Source organism: Sabethes cyaneus, chromosome 3 (genome assembly GCF_943734655.1).
Source record: "Sabethes cyaneus chromosome 3, idSabCyanKW18_F2, whole genome shotgun sequence".
NCBI lineage: Eukaryota > Metazoa > Arthropoda > Insecta > Diptera > Culicidae > Sabethes > Sabethes cyaneus.
Window position 1 is genome coordinate 62,685,775 of NC_071355.1, and position 19,648 is coordinate 62,705,422.

The 19,648-nt window shown below is 40.1% G+C and overlaps 2 protein-coding genes across 3 annotated transcripts in view; one reads left to right on the forward strand and one right to left on the reverse strand.

The window, feature by feature from the left end:
- LOC128742023 (regulator of G-protein signaling loco) overlaps window positions 1-6,186 on the forward strand; it is a 101,130-nt gene extending 94,944 nt beyond the window's left edge. Inside the window, exons 4-7 of one of the 2 annotated variants that reach the window (XM_053838201.1) lie at window positions 57-1,165; window positions 1,224-1,712; window positions 1,782-1,867; window positions 5,257-5,280. In XM_053838201.1, the coding sequence (XP_053694176.1) occupies window positions 57-1,165; window positions 1,224-1,712; window positions 1,782-1,825 (1,642 nt within the window). In that variant the 3' untranslated portion in view covers window positions 1,826-1,867; window positions 5,257-5,280. Of the gene's footprint in view, window positions 1-56; window positions 1,166-1,223; window positions 1,713-1,781; window positions 1,868-5,256 lie in introns of both variants that reach the window. The other variant, XM_053838200.1, reaches the window with a different exon arrangement.
- Window positions 6,187-13,786: 7,600 nt separating this feature from the next.
- Window positions 13,787-16,199, reverse strand: LOC128739645 (nuclear receptor subfamily 2 group F member 5). The gene is made up of 5 exons (XM_053835141.1): window positions 16,067-16,199; window positions 15,872-15,992; window positions 15,158-15,349; window positions 14,954-15,057; window positions 13,787-14,220 (listed from the first exon to the last, which is right to left on the reverse strand). The coding sequence occupies exons 1-5, from the start codon at window positions 16,197-16,199 to the stop codon at window positions 13,787-13,789; spliced, it is 984 nt and encodes a 327-aa protein (XP_053691116.1).
- Window positions 16,200-19,648: the final 3,449 nt, after the last annotated feature.

The window sequence follows — 19,648 nt, forward strand, 5'->3', positions numbered from 1 at the left end:
TGAGTTAGTTTAGGATATAAGACGATGAACAAACTGATGATTCTTATCTCTTTTAGTTTCGACGCCGCAATCGGTAAGTCCTATGATCTGGACGATAACCGCAATACTCTCTGCCGGGTGATACTGTCTAACGGAGCAACGACAGTGGTTCAGACTCGTTCGAACGAAACTATCAAGGAACTGGTTGAGCGATTGCTCGAGAAACGAGGCATTGTGTACAATGCGTACGAAGCGTTTCTTGCAGGAAACCACAAGCCGCTCGATTTGGACGGCCCATCGTCTAGTCTCGCTGGAAAGGAGGTGAATATTGATCAGCGAGTAGTTTTTAAGCTAAGTTTACCCAATAGGAAAATGATTTCGGTTAAAAGCAAAGCAACGAAACCACTCGGCGATGTCTTGAGGCCAATTTTATTAAAATACAACTACGAGTTGGATCAAATGAATGTGTACTCGAAGGATGCATATCTCGACATGTCATATCCGGTAACCAGTGTTGATGGGTTGTGGTTACAAGTTCGCAATGGAAATGAGAATGAATTTCATCAGGACCTTACGCGAACGATCGCTTCCCGTTCTGAACGGTCGCAATCTAATCAGGCGCCATCACTTCCGATAATAGCTACGTCTCAGCATCAGCAGATTATCAATCATTTTCAGCAGCAATTGCATTACCAGCAGGCTCAGTCACAACCGCAAAGCTTTGTAATGCCTGCTCCTGTGAATAATATTGCGAAAAAACAAACTCCAACAGCATATAACGCACAAGCTCACAATTACAGCAATAGTATAAATAATAACAATAACAACAACCAGCTGATGAAGAGCAAAGAGGAACTGAAGGACGATAACAAGCAAGAACTGAACATGTTGGATGAGATTACGAACAAGGTGTTCAACGAACTGATGAATGGAAAGATCGCTAACGGTAAAATACCAGAGGATTGCACTTCCGATAGTTCTTCCACTCGACGGGATCGCTTTCGTCGGCGAGGATCCAACGCACCGTCAGAAAGTGGCCGAGGAGCAAAAAGTAAAAAATGCTCTACCGGTGGTTCGGAAGATGGCGGGGACAGTGTGAACAATGGTGCTGGAAGCAAGAAGCCAATTATTGCAAAGCTAAAGGCAGGTGTTAAACTGCAGATTCCGACACGATCGCAGAATGACGGTAAGTTTCATTTCTAAATCATGCTTAAGTCGGTTACTATATGGTACCAATTTGACAGAACTTTTGGAAGGACTGAAGCGTGCTCAGCGATCACGACTGGAAGACCAGCGAGGTACCGAAATCAACTTCGAATTACCGGATTTTCTGAAGGATAAGGAAAATTTTACTAGCGGAGGTAGTGGTAATTGTGCCTCCGGCACCGCAACATCTGCTGGAGGTGCTCTATCGTCGAAGTTTGTTCGTAAATTGGGAAAACGATCCGATTATATGACCAGTTCTTCGCTAGAATTTCCACTCAGCACAAGCACAACAGGTGGTTCGCTGCAGCAGATTAATAAGCCACTTCCTGCGCCACGATTGTCAATTGCAAGCTCCAGGAGCCTGGCGACTGCTGGTGGTTGCGGTGGCAGCCCCACTTCACCCTGCGGACCCGTCCATTCTGCATCCAGTGAAAGCAATCTAAACAATCTCTCGATCAGATGCAACCCGTCACCGTTGACGCTGGACGACAACGGGAATGGATCCCAATCGGAAAACAGCTACGCAGGTGAGTTGGGTAGGATAGCGTGCTTCATTTGATGCAATTTCGATTCTGATTTTTACGCATTTATCACAGGAAGTTTTTCAAGTGTCATTGAAATGATAATGAGTGTAAAATGATTCGATCCCTCCGGGACAAGTCTTCCAACGAAACAACGAACGGTATTTACTGAATGATTTCTGTGTAGTATTATATATGTTCATGGTTCGCACTATCATCAGTAGCACTGTGGTTTTGTGGCCAGTATGAAAGATAGTGTGCGTTACAGTATTTAGATTTTAGCTTCAAATCTTGTAGCATTGCTGTTTGGTAGTACTTATTGTTCAGTTATTACAAGCTTACGGTAGAGTTTTAAAATCTGTGACAAAAATGGTGGGCTTAAGAATTAGCTTTTTAAGACTTTGCCAGTTAGTTGAGTTGACTGGTTTATTAATTTTTTGTAATTACAGCAATTTACTGTACTTGAAAAAAGGAAAGTTTATTAGAAACTAGCTGACCCGACAAACTTCGTATTGCCACAAATTAACCTGTGTTGTACATAAATCATGAATCTCGGATGATCTTTGTCACTTCTCGAGTTTTGCAAGCCCCCCAGTGGGCGGCGCTTCCGACGGCGGGTCACCGGCAACACTCGCAACCGGCTCGTCCTGAATGATCTAGTGTTACTATAGATAGTTTTTGTGGTCTTGTTATTGATTAATGTTTTATGGAAGAGTCTCGAATTTCTCGAGTTGGATTAGTTTTTGAGTTTCGCAAAAATTTCTGTTTTATTTGTATGAGAGTCCATATCCCCCTACCACAGGGGTGAGAGGTCTCTAACTATCATAAAATAAATTCAAGACTCAAAAATCTCCTACATGCTAAATTTGGTTCCATTTGCTTGATTAGTACTCAAATTATAAGGAAATTTGTATTTCATTTGTATGGGAGCCCACCCTCTTAAAAGGGAAAGGGGTCGTAATACACCACAGAAAAAAAATTCTGCCATCTAAAACTCTCACATGCCAAATTTGGTTCCATTTGCTTGATTAGTTCTAAAGTTATGAGCAAATTTGTATTTCGTTTGAATGGGAGCCCACCCCCCTCCTAAAAAGGTAAGAAGTCCTAATTCATCATGGGAAAAATGGTTGCCTCCAAAAACACTCACATGCCAAATATGGTTCCATTTGCTTGATTAGTTCTCGAATTATGAGGAAATTTGTATTTCATTTGTGTAGAAGCCCCACCTCTTGAAGTGTGGAAGGATCCTAATTCACCGTAGAAAATATTTTTGCCTCCAAAAACCTCCACATGCCGAATTTGGTTCTATTTGCTTGATTAGTTCTCGAGTTATGGGGAAATTTGTATTTCATTTGTATTGGAGCCCCCCCTCCTAATGTGGGAAGAGGTCCTAATTCATCACAGAAAAAATTCTTGCCTCCAAAAACACCTACACGCCAAATTTGGTTCCATTTGCTGGATTAGCTCTCGAGTTATGAGGAAATTTGTATTTCGTTTGTATAGGACCCCCCCTCCTAAAGTGGGGAGGGGTCCCAATTCATCATTGAAAAAAAAATTGTCTCCAAAAACACACACATGCCAAATTTGGTTCAATTCGCTTGATTAGTTCTCGAGTTATGAGGAAATCTGTATTTCATTTGTACAGGAGCCCCTCCTCTTAAAGTGGGGAGGGGTCCTAATTCACCATAGAAAATTTTCTTGCTCTCGAAAACCTTCACATGCCAAATTTGGTTGCATTTGCTTGATTAGTTCTCGAGTTATGAGGAAATTTGTATGGAAGTCCCCCCTCTTTAAGGGGAGAGGAGTTATAATTCCTCTTATAAAGAGGGGAGGGGTCTCAATTCACCATAGAATAAATTCTAGTCACCAAAAAAAAACCCACATGCCAAATGTTGTTCTATTTGCTTGATTAGTTCTCGAGTTAGGAGGAAATTTGTATTTCATTTGTACAGGAGCCCCCCCTCTTAGAGTGGGGAGAGGTCCTAATTCACCGTAGAAAATTTTCTTGCCCTCGAAAACCTTCACATGCCAAAGTTGGTTCCATTTGCTTGATTAGTTCTCGAGTTATGAGGAAATTTGTATGGAAGCCCCCCCTCTTAAAGGGGAGAGGAGTTACAATTCCTCTTATAAAGAGGGAGGGGTCTCAATTTACCATAGAATAAATTCTTGTCACCGAAAACACCCACATGCCAAATTTGGTTCTATTTGCTTGATTAGTTCTCGAGTTATGAGGAAATTTGTATTTCATTTGTATAGGAGCCCCCCCTCCTAAAGTGGGGAGAGGTTCTTATTCATCATAGAAAACATTCTTGCCTCCAAAAACACCTACATGCCAAATTTGGTTCCATTTGCTGGATTAGCTCTCGAGTTATAAGGAAATTTGTATTTCGTTTGTATAGGAGCCCCCCCCCCCCTCTTAAAGTGGGGAGGGGTCCCAATTCATCATAGAAAAAAATTTTGTCTTCAAAAACACACACACATGCCAAATTTGGTTCCATTTGCTTGATTAGTTCTCGAGTTATGAGGAAATTGGTATTTCATTTGTACAGGAGCCCCCCCTCTTAAAGTGAGGAGGGGTCCTAATTCAACATAGAAAATTTTCTTGCCCTCGAAAACCTTCACATGCCAAATTTGGTTCCATTTGCTTGATTAGTTCTCGAGTTATGAGGAAATTTGTATGGAAACCCCCCCTCTTAAAGGGGAGAGGAGTTATAATTCCCCTTATAAAGAGGGGAGGGGTCTCAAATTACCCTAGAATAAATTCTTGTCACCGAAAACACCCACATGCCAAATTTGGTTCTATTTGCTTGATTAGTTCTCGAGTTATGCAGAAATTTGTGTTTCATTTGTATGGGAGCCCCCCCTCTTAGTGGGGGGAGAGGTCTCTAACCACCACTAAAACCTTTCCTGGCCCTAAAAACCTCTACATGCAAATTTTCACGCCGATTGGTTCAGTAGTTTTTGATTCTATAAGGAACACAGGACAGACAGACAGACAGACAGACAGACGGACAGAAATCCTTCTTTATAGGTATAGATTATCTTGTTATTCTCTACTAGGTATTGCTTTTATTGATCAGGTATTACTATCACGGTCAATCAAAAGGCTGTATTATTGTGGCTCGTCAAATTACGTCCACATGAGTTTTCAGTTAAACATATTTTTTCATGGACACAACCCTGTCCAGTATTTTTGTGTTACACAGTTGAGCTGCAGACATCTCACTAAGTGATCGATTGTCATGACTAATACTTGAGAATGAAAAAACAAATGATTAATTTAATCTGATATATACAACGAGTTATATTTACCATGAGTTTCTAGCCACTGTAGCCTTGCAACTGCAGGGTTCACGTCCAAATAGGCCTGCGGGAGCACTTTTCACTAGATGTAGTTTCCTTCCTTATTATTTACTGTTGGTACTGCAAGGTTTGGTTTGGACCCTTAAATCAAATTATGTTCCCTCGTAGCACTTTGCGTGTGTTTCTACCTATGTGTTACAATTTTGTATGTTGCCATGTTTTGACTGTTTTTCAAATTTCTTTCCAGATAATGCACTGGTTTTTACGCAAGGCGCAGCTTCACCCAATCTATCACCGTCGTCGCACACGATCCACCAGGCAACTAACTTTCATCTGCCGTCTCTGTCCAACCATGGCGAGTTGGGGCACGATTCGACGGTCATCTCAGGAACGCATTCGGGCAAAGATTGCTGCAACGATGGCAGCAGCCATCATCGCCATCACCATCATCACCACCATCACCCGGCGGCAACGCACGGCGGCTCGAGTGGTCACCACCATCACCATCACTATCATCATCACCATCATAATTTCTCGGCAAGCACCACCAGCGAGAGTGGCAGCAGTAGCAGTGGCAGCAGTTCCAGTGGAAGTAGCAGTAGCAGCAGCAGCGACGGAGACCATCAGAAAGGTCCGCCGCCGTTGCCGCCAAAGCCGAAGATTCTTCCCATCAAGCCGTCCAATTGGGGCCACACGACGGCTTCGTCCCTAGGTAGCAGTAGTAGTGGCAGTAATCATATTAGCACCAGCCTCTGCAATCTTCCCTCCGCCGCATCCAGCGGAAACAGTGGAGGACATGGTGGTAGTCAAAAGGGTGTTAGTGGCAGCACTAATAATCACAACAGTAATAAGGAGAGACGATTGTCTGGGCAGCCCCAGCAGCAGGAGCAGCACACCCAGAAGCAGTCGCAGCAGCAGACGTCGAGAAGTGTATATTTGGATCACGCTAGTAGCAGCTTTGTGTAACATTTTCAAAACCTTAGAGCAATTTTAGACTGTAAGTTGAAAACTTTCGTAGGTTTTTTATCCCGCGCATCGCTTGTAAAGCGGCTTTTCACTTGTGTGTGAATAATTTCTTCGTGACTTGGTTTTATTTATTTCGCTGTCGACTGTGTAATGTATTATATTCCACTTCTGGTAATTACAGTAATGTAAAAAAGAGAGTTATATTCACAATATAGGCTTTTTCTTAAAAAAATATTAGCAAATATTTTTTTTTGTTTGTTGTTATAAAATAGTTCAAAAAGAAACGTATAGCCCGGTGCTAATTTTTTTTTTGTTCTCTACTATCGGTAAATGTTATGAAAACTGTGGTAATCAAAAGTATGATTTTAACTGAATACTTATTTCTCTAATAACATCATTTTACAGTAGAGATCATCACATTAGAACTACGTATTAATTAATTATCATGTATAAGCAGTTTCAACCCTTTTAGTGCCGACTTCAGCAAGCAAATTGAAATGAGGAAAGTCTCGTTTATTCACATTTAAGATTCTTTTAAGACGCTCACATCACCGCCGCCGAGGAGATCCAGGAGCACGGAGCATTCAACGTCTATGATAAATAAACGCTGCTGTTTGATTCGCCTGCCTTAGAGTGTCTCCATGTTAATAAACTGACGATGGTCTAGATAACTTAGGAGATTTATTGCTGACATGGCAGCTGACGCTGGTTTTTATTTTGGAAGTTGATGAACTCAGAACCATGACGCTGCACAAAACCAAGCACTTCGTTAATTTTGCTTCGAGTCGATTGTAACACCTATGATCGCGGATCCAGTCAATCCGGTCCCATTTTATACTGATGGAGAAACAGTATTGCAGCGACTGTAACGCATACCGTTATCACCACACCAAATTAGTAATAGATCGATCTGCTTGTAATGCGCTTAAAGTCGGCAGGAGTAGCAATCACACGAATTTTTTTTAAATCGTCTACAAAAAAAAGTTTCGTTGATGAAAGCAGTTCCAGCCAATTGTTAATATAGATAATAAAGATGAGAGGGCCAACCACATTACCTTGGGGTCACCAGACAATATACGAAATATTTTGGAGTGCACGGAATTCACTTTAACGAAGACTCTGACTAGTATGAGCCTGATGGATGTCAAGTGAATTATTTTGTCGATGACGATGTTGTGTAGTATAGTATCAATCGAGTCCACTTGCCTGCGATCGAGTCTTCTGCGACATCGCTGTGACATAGCACTTTTTTTTTTGTTAGATTATAGTCACTTTAACCAGCTTGGGTCATTCGTGACTTCTGCGGGGTTGGAATTTAAACCCGGGTCCTCGGCGTGAGAGGCGTGAATGCTAACCACTACGCCGGAACTGACCCCACATAGCACATTATATTCTATGTTGTAGAAGCCGTGCTGACTGCTAGAAAAGATCGGTACCATTGCTCTGTACAAAGTGCTGTTGATCAGTTTTACCTTTGTTATACTATAACAAAGGTTTAAAAATTGGTCGAAAAACACGAAATTGATCTGCGGCCCGGAGGGCCAAGTCACATATACCAATCGATAGGGTTCGACGATTTGAGCAATGACTGTGTGTGTGTGTGTGTGTGTGTGTGTGTGTGTGTGTGTGTGTGTGTGTGTGTGTGTGTGTGTGTGTGTGTGTGTGTGTGTGTGTGTGTGTGTGTGTGTGTGTGTGTGTGTGTGTGTGTGTGTGTGTGTGTGTGTGTGTGTATGTAATGATTTTTTCTATCGCCTGTTTCTCAGAGATGGCTGAACCGAATCGTTCGCTATTACTTTTGTTTGAAAGGTATTATTGTCTAGTAGATCACTATTGAGTTGCTTCGTGACACGACGTTTCGTTTAAAAGTTATAAACAAAAATGTGAAAAATACGTGACACGGGTTTCTCTAGAACTACATGACCGATTTCAACGATCTTAGTATCAAATGAAAGCCCTTATTAAAGCTAAATTATTCAGAAATTTTTAATTGAAAACAAACAAGTAGTTTAAAAGTTATGCTTAAAAAACCTGTTTTGACAAGGTAATAATTATCGCCTGTTTCTTAGAGATGGCCAGACCGATTTATGCGCTTTTAGTCTCATTTGAAAGATAATATATGCTAATAGATCACTATTGAATGGTTTTTTGATTGGACGTTTAATTTGAAAGTTATGAGCAACCGTATACACCACACCAAAATTAACAATAATTTATAATGATTTTAACCAAGATAATTTACCTAATTTCAATTATTTTAATATCAAACGAGAGGTTTTGACACTACGAATATATATGCAAAATTTCATAAGAATTGGTTGAACCGGTCAAAAGATATTAACCCTCGAACACTCGCGCCAACTTTTGCAACACAGTTACTCGCGCGCACAATAGCCCAAAACCAAAGAAAACGTGCGCACTAGAGGTTTGACTGGAAAAAATTGGCTTTAGGTTTATCAAACCTTTAGAATAGTTTCTTGAAATTAAAAGCTCTATCGTCTGGTGGAATCTAAATTTTGACTAATCCCTTTAAAAGTGAAATAAAAAAAATTATTTTTCTTCAGTGTCAATATAACACATTGATGTGCTCTGCAAAGTTATAGACCATATTATTACAAGAAATTTTGCTAGAGACAGTAACCTTCCATCTCTACAGCTCAGATAGAAAAATCTTATTTATTGTATATTAATTTGTAAACTCAGTTTTTATATTTTTGCTCTTTTTGTAATTGTTGTATGACTTTTTCTTGTATTACAAAATTGTACAAATGATAAAAATACACAACTTTGCTGAATATAGTATACCTCTATGTTTGCTTGTTTAGGAACTGTAGAACTTTGATTATAAAAAATACCTTAATTTTGACTACGAATTACTCGACTACCAGTAGACGGATACATTTTAAACATTTTACATTGGCTAGTTTTGCTGCATACAGATACCATTTTTCCATATGAAGAAACGAGAAAAAATTCCACTTGGGGTCAATTGCGGTACACCTCGCATGCTGATTGTTTCGTTTCTGCGATGGCGGTTTATGCTGATCTATTTTTCAAACAATTTAAATTATTAATGCATTGAATAATTATGACATTTCGCTCAGAATAAGTTTATTGAAGAATATTCGTTAGTTAAATAACGATTTGTAACTTTATAACCATATGGCCTTGAAAAACCTACACGTGTACAAAATACAACAGCGTGAGTAACCGAAGGTTAATAAAAATTGATTAAAATTATTCAAGAAAACTCTATTGATGTGAATCAAATAGAATGGCATTAGTTCAAAAACCTATAAACTAGACCTTTACTAGGCAATGTATATGTTAAAGAATAAGATTTCCTCTTACAACTTACTTTTATTTGCACTTACTCAAATTAATAACAACTTACTTATCCTTACTCAGCAATTACATGAAAAAAGGATCTATCAAAATTTAAAAGTATTCCTATTTTGTTCAAAATTTGTAAACTTATTCAATTTTCAAAAATTTTATGTAAACCAACGCATTACGCAACGTTAACCAATAGATGAATTATGTTCCGAAAACGTGTCGATTTCTATCTCAAATACCAAGTAAGACCGTATAACAAAGGTTCCTTTCACCACTAGGTGGATTAAATCGGGTTTTTTCAAATAGTTTACTAAGACTACAAACTATGGATATACATACTTTGACAGTTGGTAACCGAATTATTAACCATTATTTATTTGAGTGTTTTAGTAGAATACCTGAGAAGATAAGAAAAAACAGAATTTCCAGGCAATTCTTATAAACAAATAGCGGGAGCCCCAATGAGAAACTCCCTCTCTCATGTGAGCTATTTATAGCAAACATAGAAAATAAATTAAAGGAAATTTAAATTAAGAAATTTTAAGTCTTTAAAATTTTATGTAGTCACTGTAAGATAATCTAAGGACAAACAAAAAGGTATTTTAAACAATCAGCATCACATGAAAACATTAACCTTCTCTGGCGTGGGCTGGAAGCTAGGTGTTGTCGAATCTCTTAAATTTTTAAAGAAAATTCATCAAAGTTTCTAAATAATCAAGCGAGCAGTATTATTTTACCGCTTTTCGACCTGTTTAGTTTTTCGGCGACAATCCGCTTATCGAATCCGTGCCGCATTCAGGAGCCTTCTCATGCTTCTCGGTCTTGCGCTACCGCGCTCCAGTCACCCCTAACACACGCTGCTCTAGCATTCACGTGAACAGTACTCATTTAACGGGTACAGGTTCTGCCTCAAAGTCGTCGGCCTCTTTGATAAATATTGTTTTCGCTGGTCTTTCACCCGGCATCCTTGCTACGCGGCCAGCCCTGTGTAGTCTGCCGTGTTTTAGTCGCTTCACAATATCCGCATCGATGTGTATTTGGTAGATTGCATAATTCATGCGCCTGCGCCACACTGGTTCGTCTTACATGCCACCAAGAATTGATCGCAGGATCGTACGCTCAAAAACGCCAAGAACTCGTCGGTCGCTCTCTTTCAACGTCCACGCTTCGTGACCGTAGAGTACCACCGGGAGAGTTAGCGCCTCTAGAGCTCGAGTTTTATGCGGAGTTGCAGGCTAAGGGACCTCAGCTGGCTACGTTATCCGTAGAAGGCACTGTTGGCAGCCGTTATTCGCCTTTTTACTTTTACTTTTTACTGAGTCACATCATTGTCACGCGTCACTTGCCAAGGTAAACAAATTCGTCGACCACTTCAAAAGTATCTCCATCTATCACCACCGCAGTTCCAATATCCGAAGCGCTACCATGCTCTCTACCAGAAATTATTTACCTACTTTGTTTTGGTAGCATTTATGAGCAAATAGGTGACAAATATAAACAAATAGAACAAATGGTGAGTGTGTTTGATTGAAATTACGCAACTGACTTTATATCTTAAATTCGTCGTACCGTTTTCAAATCCGTACATCAAAATTTTTCATCGTCCGAACTAAAAATCGCAATAAAGTTTATGAAGCTAGCGGCAATGTATTTGTGTAGGACGGCATGACAAATATTATTCTGCAAAATTTCTGCAGGTCTGGCAAGTTTTTCCGGCTGCAGAATAACGACAATGCGTTGCGTGAGTTATTTTAATTTTATGAATGACGGAAATTAAACCGATTAATCGACATTTTCTTCTTCGTCGCACGAAAAAACGTAGGAAATTTGGCTGCTAGGAATTCTTTAATGAAAAATGGCATTTCAATAAATCTCTGCTGACTTTGATTGATCGCGTATGATAGTCAACAAACTAAAATATTAGGGAATAACTAATTTACCAAGGTTCTTGGATACCGGTTTGTGAATTCCCATTCCAATTCTACCGGACAACATGCCTTCCGGAGCCTCGTAGGTGCTATGTTTACGACGCCGTTTCTGTTCGTTCGGACATCGCTGTAAGTCCATCTTTCTTCGGTCGAAAGGTATGCATACCGAGAACGATTGGGTGGTTGCGAAGAGAGTACTTGAGAGTATTTGGTTATTTCAAGCCAACGAAAGGGGCTAAGCTGCTGTACATGAACGATACTCAAGGACTTCTCGGATTCTTGGATGCCCACTGAACTGGCTACAGCAGTACTCGTAGGCCTATAACCGGTTTGCTATTTTCTATGCAGGAGGAGCTATTTCCTGGGTTAGCAGGCTCCAGCACTATGTCACGCTCTTAGGCCCTACGGCTTACGTTTTATATCTTAAATTCGTCGTACCGTTTTAAAATCCGTCCATCAAAATTTTTCATCGTCCGAGCTAAAAATCACAATAATGTTTACGAAGCTAACGCGCATGTATTTGTGTAGGACGGCATGACAAATGTTATTCTGCAAAATTTCTGCAGGTCTGGCAAGTTTTTCCGGCTGCAAAATAACGACAATGCGTTGCGTGAGTTATTTTCATTTTATGAATGATGGAAATTGTACCGATTAGTCGACATTTTCTTCTTCGTCGCACGAAAAAATGTAGGAAATTTGGCTGCTAGGAATTCTTTAATGAAAAATGGCATTTTAATAAATCTCAGCTGACTTTGATTGATCGCGTATGATAGTCAACCAACAAACTAAAATATTAGGGAATAACTAATTTACCAAGGTTCTTGGATATCGGTTTGTCGATTCCCATTCCAATTCTACCGGATAACAGGCCTACCGGAGTCTCGTAGGTGCCATGTTTACGACGCCGTTTCTGTTCGTTCGAATATCGCTGTGAGTCCATCTTTCCTCGGTCGGTAGGTATGCACTCCTATCGAGAACGATTGGGTGGCTGCGAAGAGAGCCCTTGAGAGTATTTGGTTATTTCAAGCCAACGAAAGGTGCTAAGCTGTTGTACTAGAACGATACTCAAGGACTTCTCGGATTCTCGGATGCCAACTGAATTGGTTACAGCAGTACTCGTCGGTCTATAACCGGTTTGCCCTTCTCTATGCAGGAGGTGCTATTTCCTGGGTTAGCAGGCTCCAGCACTATGTCACGCTCAGCTCAGTGGAATCCTAATACGTCGCACTCGGAGAGACCAGACAAGAGAACTGGTTGACAAGGGGGCTGTGCGACTGTAGTATTTGTCACGCCGAAGAGGTGACCGTTGATCTGCTTGCTAAACTGCTTGGGACCACGAAACTCAAGAAGCTATTTGAACTACTAGAAGTATCGTCAACGAAAACCACCGACGGTACATGGTGAGGATGAGTTATGGAGAGTATACCACATGCTGCCTACAGCCGTGCGCTCTTCGTGCTGATCAACCATCAATGGACTAACCAGCTTACACCCTTATGGCCTGCTGTTAGAGTATAAAGGATATGTTTAGTTTCATTTTGAGTCTTGATTGTCTACCGGAAATAGTTTGTCGGATATGTAGAACGAGGGATCTATCCAGCTTTTTACGGGCCATAATGGCGGACGTGTTCATAATATTTGAACAGCATTTTTGACATTTCCCTGATACATCGCACGTTTTCTTTTCGAGCGTTCGCGGTACGGTAACGTTCACGGTAAACTAAAGGAATGTACGGAAAGAAAACGTGCGATGTATTAGGCACATGTCAAAAATGCTGTCAAATATTACGTACACGTCCGCCATTATGGCTCGTAAAAAGCTGAATAGGCTCAAAATACCTACCGTAAACTCTTCATTTATCCTCGAGACTATAAGTAAAAAAATTGAAGACTCTGTATGAATACCAAAATACACTCATACCGTCAGTAAATGTTGGCAACAAAGTGGCATGGAAACCTTGTATCGAATAAATATAGCTTCATCATAACTAGTGAATTCAAGTTGCCTCTTAATAGACCGCAAAATGATTGCTTGCTTTAAATTTCAGAAAAGGAACAAGTTCGCAATGTTTTAACCAAACCGGAGAACTTTTAATCATGGAATTACAAACTGAGTGGGTCACCGTTGATCAAAATATATGGAGTGTTCACTTGATCAATTAAGTTGAGGGTAAAGTGTACACAGATGACAATAAATTAAATTATCCTGTTATGAAACGGGTTGTGATTAAAGTTAGGTCCTTGAAATAAAAGTTTGCATACGATTTATAGTCAATATTTTATTTCTAAACTTAGTCACAGGTTTTACTCGCAACAACCTTAATACATTTAATTTTACGATATGTCCCACTTATGTACGCAGTATTAAAATGTTATTTTTGCTCTCCGCTATGTGACCCGGTTATTACTCGTTTTCACCGGGATGCTGGTTTCGACGCTCACGTTATCACCGACGCCCAGCCACCCACATCGGCAATCCATTTATTGCTGCCATCCCGGACTACCCGGACGGAATTTACTCCTCCGTCATATCCATTAACCTTTCCTACTCTATAATTTGGTTACAAAGTTCTCCATTAGGCCATCACCGGCAACCTCTCGGAACATGGCACGTACCGATGCTTCGTAGCTGTGCATCGATAAACCCCGCAAGCTCAGCAGCAGCTTCCCGAACCGGTAGCAGGAGAAGGGTAGAAAGGACGACACAAACGCACCGACAGCATCCCCATCACAGGAACCGTTATTGTTGGTGGTGTTGTTATTTTTGCAGTTGTTGTTGTTGCTGCTGCTGTTGCTGCGGCTGCTGTTGTTGGACGGCGATGGTGCCGGTGGTCCGAGGCTGGTTTGAAAACCAAACAGCAGACCAGGTGGCACGGGGGGAACCGCAACATTCATCTGTTGCATACTGTAATGGCCCAGAGCTAGCAGTGCCGTTTCGGATGTGCTCTCCAGTTGTTGAGTTTCTTTCACACCCAGCGCGAATTCTGGAAAAGGAGTGGGAAAGAGTTTGATCTTGGGATTAAAGATAAAGGCTAGTGGTAATGGCAACTTGATTGAGGAAAAATATGCGATTATTTGATTTTCCGTTTGGGTCTCTGTTTGAGTTGGACCGTTGGTCCGGAAGTTTAGTATGGTTTTAATAATTAAAGGAATTTTCTTCTTGGTTTATAGGTTGAATCGATTGCATCGTTCTACAGTTAAGAAGTTTTTTCTTGGTACAATGCTTCTCGAGCGAAAAATGTGGAAAAACTGAAAGCAACCTTTGTTATACCACCTTACTTGTTATTTGAGATAGAAATGGACACGTCTTCGGAACCTAATTTGCTATGCTAAGGAAACAGGAAATTCAAAATTCAAATATTGATATGAGCAACAAACTGGGGGTAAAGATTGTAACCTGAAATAACTTTTTATGGTGTTTTAAATAAGGCTAAACTCAAATGTTTTTCGTTGGCACATATTCGTTTGAATAAAAATCTCTGCAAAACGTGCAAAACTCGTTTCTCAAAGCAGATTTTCCAAAGCACTTAATCTTTCCCAAATTTAATTTTATTGTTCCTCGTCCTTAAATTTCTCACGAGGGAAGGAAATGAAAAATAAATTACCGTCAAATAAATAACCCCGAGAATAATAAGATGCGAGCCTCTTCAGATAATAATCGGGCGAAGTGGTTGAGGGAAAATGGGAAATGCTTTACCATCTACTCTAGCGGCTTACCTTTTCGACAAAGTATCATCGTCTCGAGCAGTGAAATTTCGATTAAATCCACCTGTAGCGCTTTCGTTCGCCGGACGATTTCCCGCAGTGATTCGTCGGCACACCTGCGAAAGGAAAGGTAAACACTTCGCTGCATTAGAAACCGGTGCAGCCCGAACTGCAGTGGCAGAGTGGCATGCAGCAAAAACCGGGCCGGATACCCACCTTTCCACGATGGAGGAAATATCGATGGACCAGTTGGCGACGCGTAGAATGAAGCACTCGAACCAGACGTGACGAAGGATTTGATTCTGCTGCTCGCGGCTAAAGCGAGCGAAGCTTTCGTTTACCCGGGCCTGGCGGATGCAGGCCATCAGTACCTGAGCGAGGATTTGCGAAGGAAGGTTCGAATCTGCAGGGATTGAATGCGATGGGATGCAAAGCAAACAGAAAGTGAGTGGTTTGTTTTAGGACGCAACAGAGAAGTGTTAATGATTGCGTTTTGGGTGTTGACCCTGGGGCTTAAACCATTCGAAATGGGATTCTCTTGACAATTTTGTAATGCAGTACAGGTGTACCGGAAATTCATACAAGAAATGAAAAAATGACAAAACGTTAGCACAAAAAATAGTGAGAGAATATTGAAAAATAAAACGTGGATTCGATTCAGATGTGGTTTTACATTCAGATGTAGTTTTAAATTTTATTTTACTAAAGTTTTTTTATGGTTAATAAATTATTTATTAGTAATATTTTTTAATACTTTAAAAACGGTACTAATAGGATTTGATACAATTTAGCAATCTAGCAATATATAATTGTTTCTATTTTAAGGATAGCACAACACCGAATAAAATACCTGCAGTTCTGATTCCGGCAGTTAGATTTACTGTTGCAGATTTTCTGAAAAACATCCTTGGGTGTAATTTTCGGTTCTTCCGCGGTCCTCGCTCATCCTGCACTGCGGTAGCATTCATTCCGACTAGAAAACATTTTTGAAGCCTACAGAATGGACACCAGTTCCGGCGGGCCTTATCCACCGAGCATCCTCCTTGGCCAGCTGCCGCGGCAGTAGTACGGATGATTACTTCAATAGGTTTTCTTGAAATGTTACTAGGTAGTCCTTATACTCACAGATGCACGAATACAATGCTCTCTTTCGAATACTGCGCTTGAAAAAGCAAGAACACCCATCACAACAGACGGACCCGTAGTGTTTCCCGGAACTTCGATCACCGCACACCCGGCAGATCAACGGTGTTGCCATTTTAATAGCATTAATCTTTGGCTGGTCACGGTTCACTCAACACTGCCGGCGATTTGTGTTGATCAGACACCATTTATATAGATTTGTAGTTATGCTGAAGTGCCCATTAAACTGCCAATCGAGTGCGCTCCAATCCAAGTGACATGATGTCCTTTTCATCGGCGGTATGTGTTAACATGACTTATTTATTTCCCCCTAGGCGGGCTGCCGTTCAGTCTTATCATCGATAGAATCTAGAAATCTTTACGGTTGCAAGTTGTAAGCACACATGTTTAGCATATTCCGAACATATCGCTTTTCCACGGAATGGACGGGGCAGTTTATGTGTGGAGCGGAAAGCAAATAAAGAAAAAACGACCAAGTCATTGGTTCACTGTCTGCCTGGCTGGACAAAGCTCGAAAGGACTCTCTGCACCGGGACAAGTGTGTGACAACGATAGAGACGACGATGACGTTTGTGCTTACGATTGTACCCCGATTCGACGACAATCTTTGAAAGGACGTTTGTCGAATGTTAAACTGAACTAACGGCTTTCGTGATGGCAGTTGTTGGCACAAGACTTTGCCTAATGATTGTTTTGTTGTGTGACGATGATTTGGGCGCAGGCTGCTTCAGTACTTGAAATGTCATTACGTTGAAAACTGTGTGCACACAATCGTTTGGATTTTTGATTGGTATTTGAATCATTCCGTTGCCTAGTTTCGTGGGTGAAATGTAGGCAAAAAAATGACCTATAAAGATATTTTCGGAGAGGGGGATTTTACAGAATCATTGTAGCTTTTTGGGCCGAAGGGCTCCAGAATTTCATGAAATTTTGTATATGGTCATATTAGATGGAGTTACGACCGAAACAATAATTAAAAAATCGAGGGATCTTTTTTCAGAAAGGTTCTTGGGAAATTTTCCCACTTCCTCAGTAACAGCTTATTTAAAAAAATTATCACGCCTAAGCATCATAGAACAAATATAGTTCTTTTAAATGTAAGCGAAATTTCTCAGCACTCCAGAAACTGTTTTTGCAAAATTTCCAAAGAAAAGTCAAAGGAATAGATTGTGCAAATTTTTAAAAATATATTGCAAATTATTACCCCCTCCTTTGAAATTGGCTTGAAAAAACGGGGGGCAAAAAATAATTTGTGGGATATAAGTCAAATTTTTATATAATCAGTTGTCTGTGGGCTATACAGCCCAAAGAACTCAAAAAATGAGCGTACGGAGTGAAACAGAAATGGAAATTCAAACAATTGAATTTCCGAAAATCGGAAAAATAAAATTTCTTCCGATTTTGTGTTTCTTTTCGTGGATTTTTGCATGGAAAATAATAACGTACATATAAAAAGCAAAAATAGTTTTGATTTCCACATTTAAACGCTAAGTAAAAATACTTAAAAGGCAATTTTTTTTGGTCGAATAAAAAAATCAAATATTTGAATCGTTTGTTTGAGAAACTCCATAAACGCCATTTTTATGAAAAGTCACTTTTTAGCCGTTTTGAATCCTTGAGGATATCTACACCTTCCCTCAAAATTCCAGACAAAGTTAGTTCCACGAACCCGTTTTAATTGGGGTTGCAAATATCCATTTGTTTGAGAAACCCCAAATATCCATGCTTCCGAAAATCACCTAGAGAGGCGCTGCGATAGGTAATAGGAAATTATCATTCGTTGTTTACATTCGTTGTTGTAAGCAGTGTTCGCGTCATAATTCGTGCGTGCAAAAATGTCTTCGGATTTAGATTTCGATTTGGACACAATCAAAAAGCGGAAACGTGGTGTTCGGCGGACAACGAAATACAAGGCGGAAGTAATTAAAATGGCAAAAATAAAAGGGACGGCGTATAAACATTGGAAAGGGAAGGACGTTTCAGCTGTAAAAGAAAGAGCTGATTGTACATGCAGGTTAATTAGGTTGGCCGACAAGGATAATCGTAAATAAAGCATTCTTATAATCTAGATGCACTAAAAACTGTTGCAATCTCATTCCGAAAACCGACAAAGAGCGGATTTTTCGAGAATTTCGGACCTTACAGAGCAAAACCGAACAAGATTGTTACTAGCAAAACTTGATCGACATCAAACCGGTGCAACGTCGGTCCAGTCGGATAATTCTGGCAAATTTTCTAAAGCAAACACTTATGGATACAATGTTTCTCAAAATGTCACTCAAAAAAGTCAGTGTGTGTCGAACTGCCTTTGAAATCCTTCATGGTATTACACCTGAGCGGTTTCGAAGACTGCGCTTGCTTCTAGCAAAAGGCAAGCCTCCAAACTATTTGCGTGGTAAATCATCTCCTGGAAACGCCAAATAGGGGATTATAATTAACCTTGTTAAACAGCATATTTCGTCATTTACTGTAAAAATGTCTCATTACGCAACTGTCAAAAAAGCGTTATTTGAGTAAGAAGCTAGACCTGATCATTATGTGGAATATGTTCCGAGAAAAATATCCGGACATAAAAGTGAGATACTCTTTTTAGAGAAAAATTTTCCGCGAACAATTTGATTTGTCGTTCGCACGTCCACAAGTAGATACATGTTACACATGTGAGATACTATCTGTTGAAATTAAGAATTCTTCGCTAAATGAAATTTCCAAACGAGCAGCTTTTGATAAAAAAGCTGTTGCGGTTATTGCCATGGATTACATGCAAAACTTGCAAGTGCCTAATATTCCAGTTCAGGAGGCGTTTTATTTGCGACAGCTTACGGTTAATGTTTTTGGTATTCACAATTTGAAAGATGGTCGTACCAAATTCTTCATTTATCACGAAGGGAACCGTACCAAAGGTCCAAACGAAGTATGTTCGTTTTTGATGCAGTATATCACAGAAAATCTCAAATCAGCTAAACACTTGCATATATTTTCTGATTCATGTGCAGCTCAAAATAAAAATAACACGATGATAAGGATGTGCTCACCTTTGGTATCATTGGGAAAGTTGGAGTCAATTGAGCAATTTTTCCCTATCAGAGGACACTCTTTTCTGCCATGTGACCGAGACTTCGCAGTACTGAAGAGGAAGGTAAATAAGGTGGACCGTATCTACACAGCTCAGCAGTTCACTGAGGCGAACACTATTGTGGATTTCAAATCCTGGTGGCCATTCTATTACAAGTAAACGACGGTTTCCTTGGAAAACAGCGGCCGAAAGACCCCAAAAGATCAAAAAGTTCATTTCGAATTTCGCAGTTTAATCGGTTTTCCCATTCTAAGCATTTTAAGGACCTTGTGGTGGCTAGAAATAATATCGGTGACATCAACTCCAATACCTTTCGGCTTCTGCTATCACGTTCAGAGCGCTTGAACCTCCCAAACAATCCTGCTGCAGCATACCCAAATGGAAAACTTACAATAAATATAAAAAAAATCGTCGACATCAAAAAGTTGGAATCTTTTATTCCAGATGAATAACATGATATCACTAAATTCTATAAGGATATTTTGACA

Excerpts from the sequence above, each read along its gene's own strand:
- LOC128739645 (XM_053835141.1), bottom strand. The coding sequence starts at position 16,199 with ATGGCAACACCGTTGATCTGCCGGGTGTGCGGTGATCGAAGTTCCGGG. Across the intron at positions 15,350-15,871 it reads CAGGATGAGCGAGGACCGCG|TGCAGATTCGAACCTTCCTT; the intron begins GAAGAACCGAAA and ends GCATTCAATCCC. Across the intron at positions 15,058-15,157 it reads ATTTCCTCCATCGTGGAAAG|GTGTGCCGACGAATCACTGC; the intron begins GTGGGTATCCGG and ends TTCCTTTCGCAG.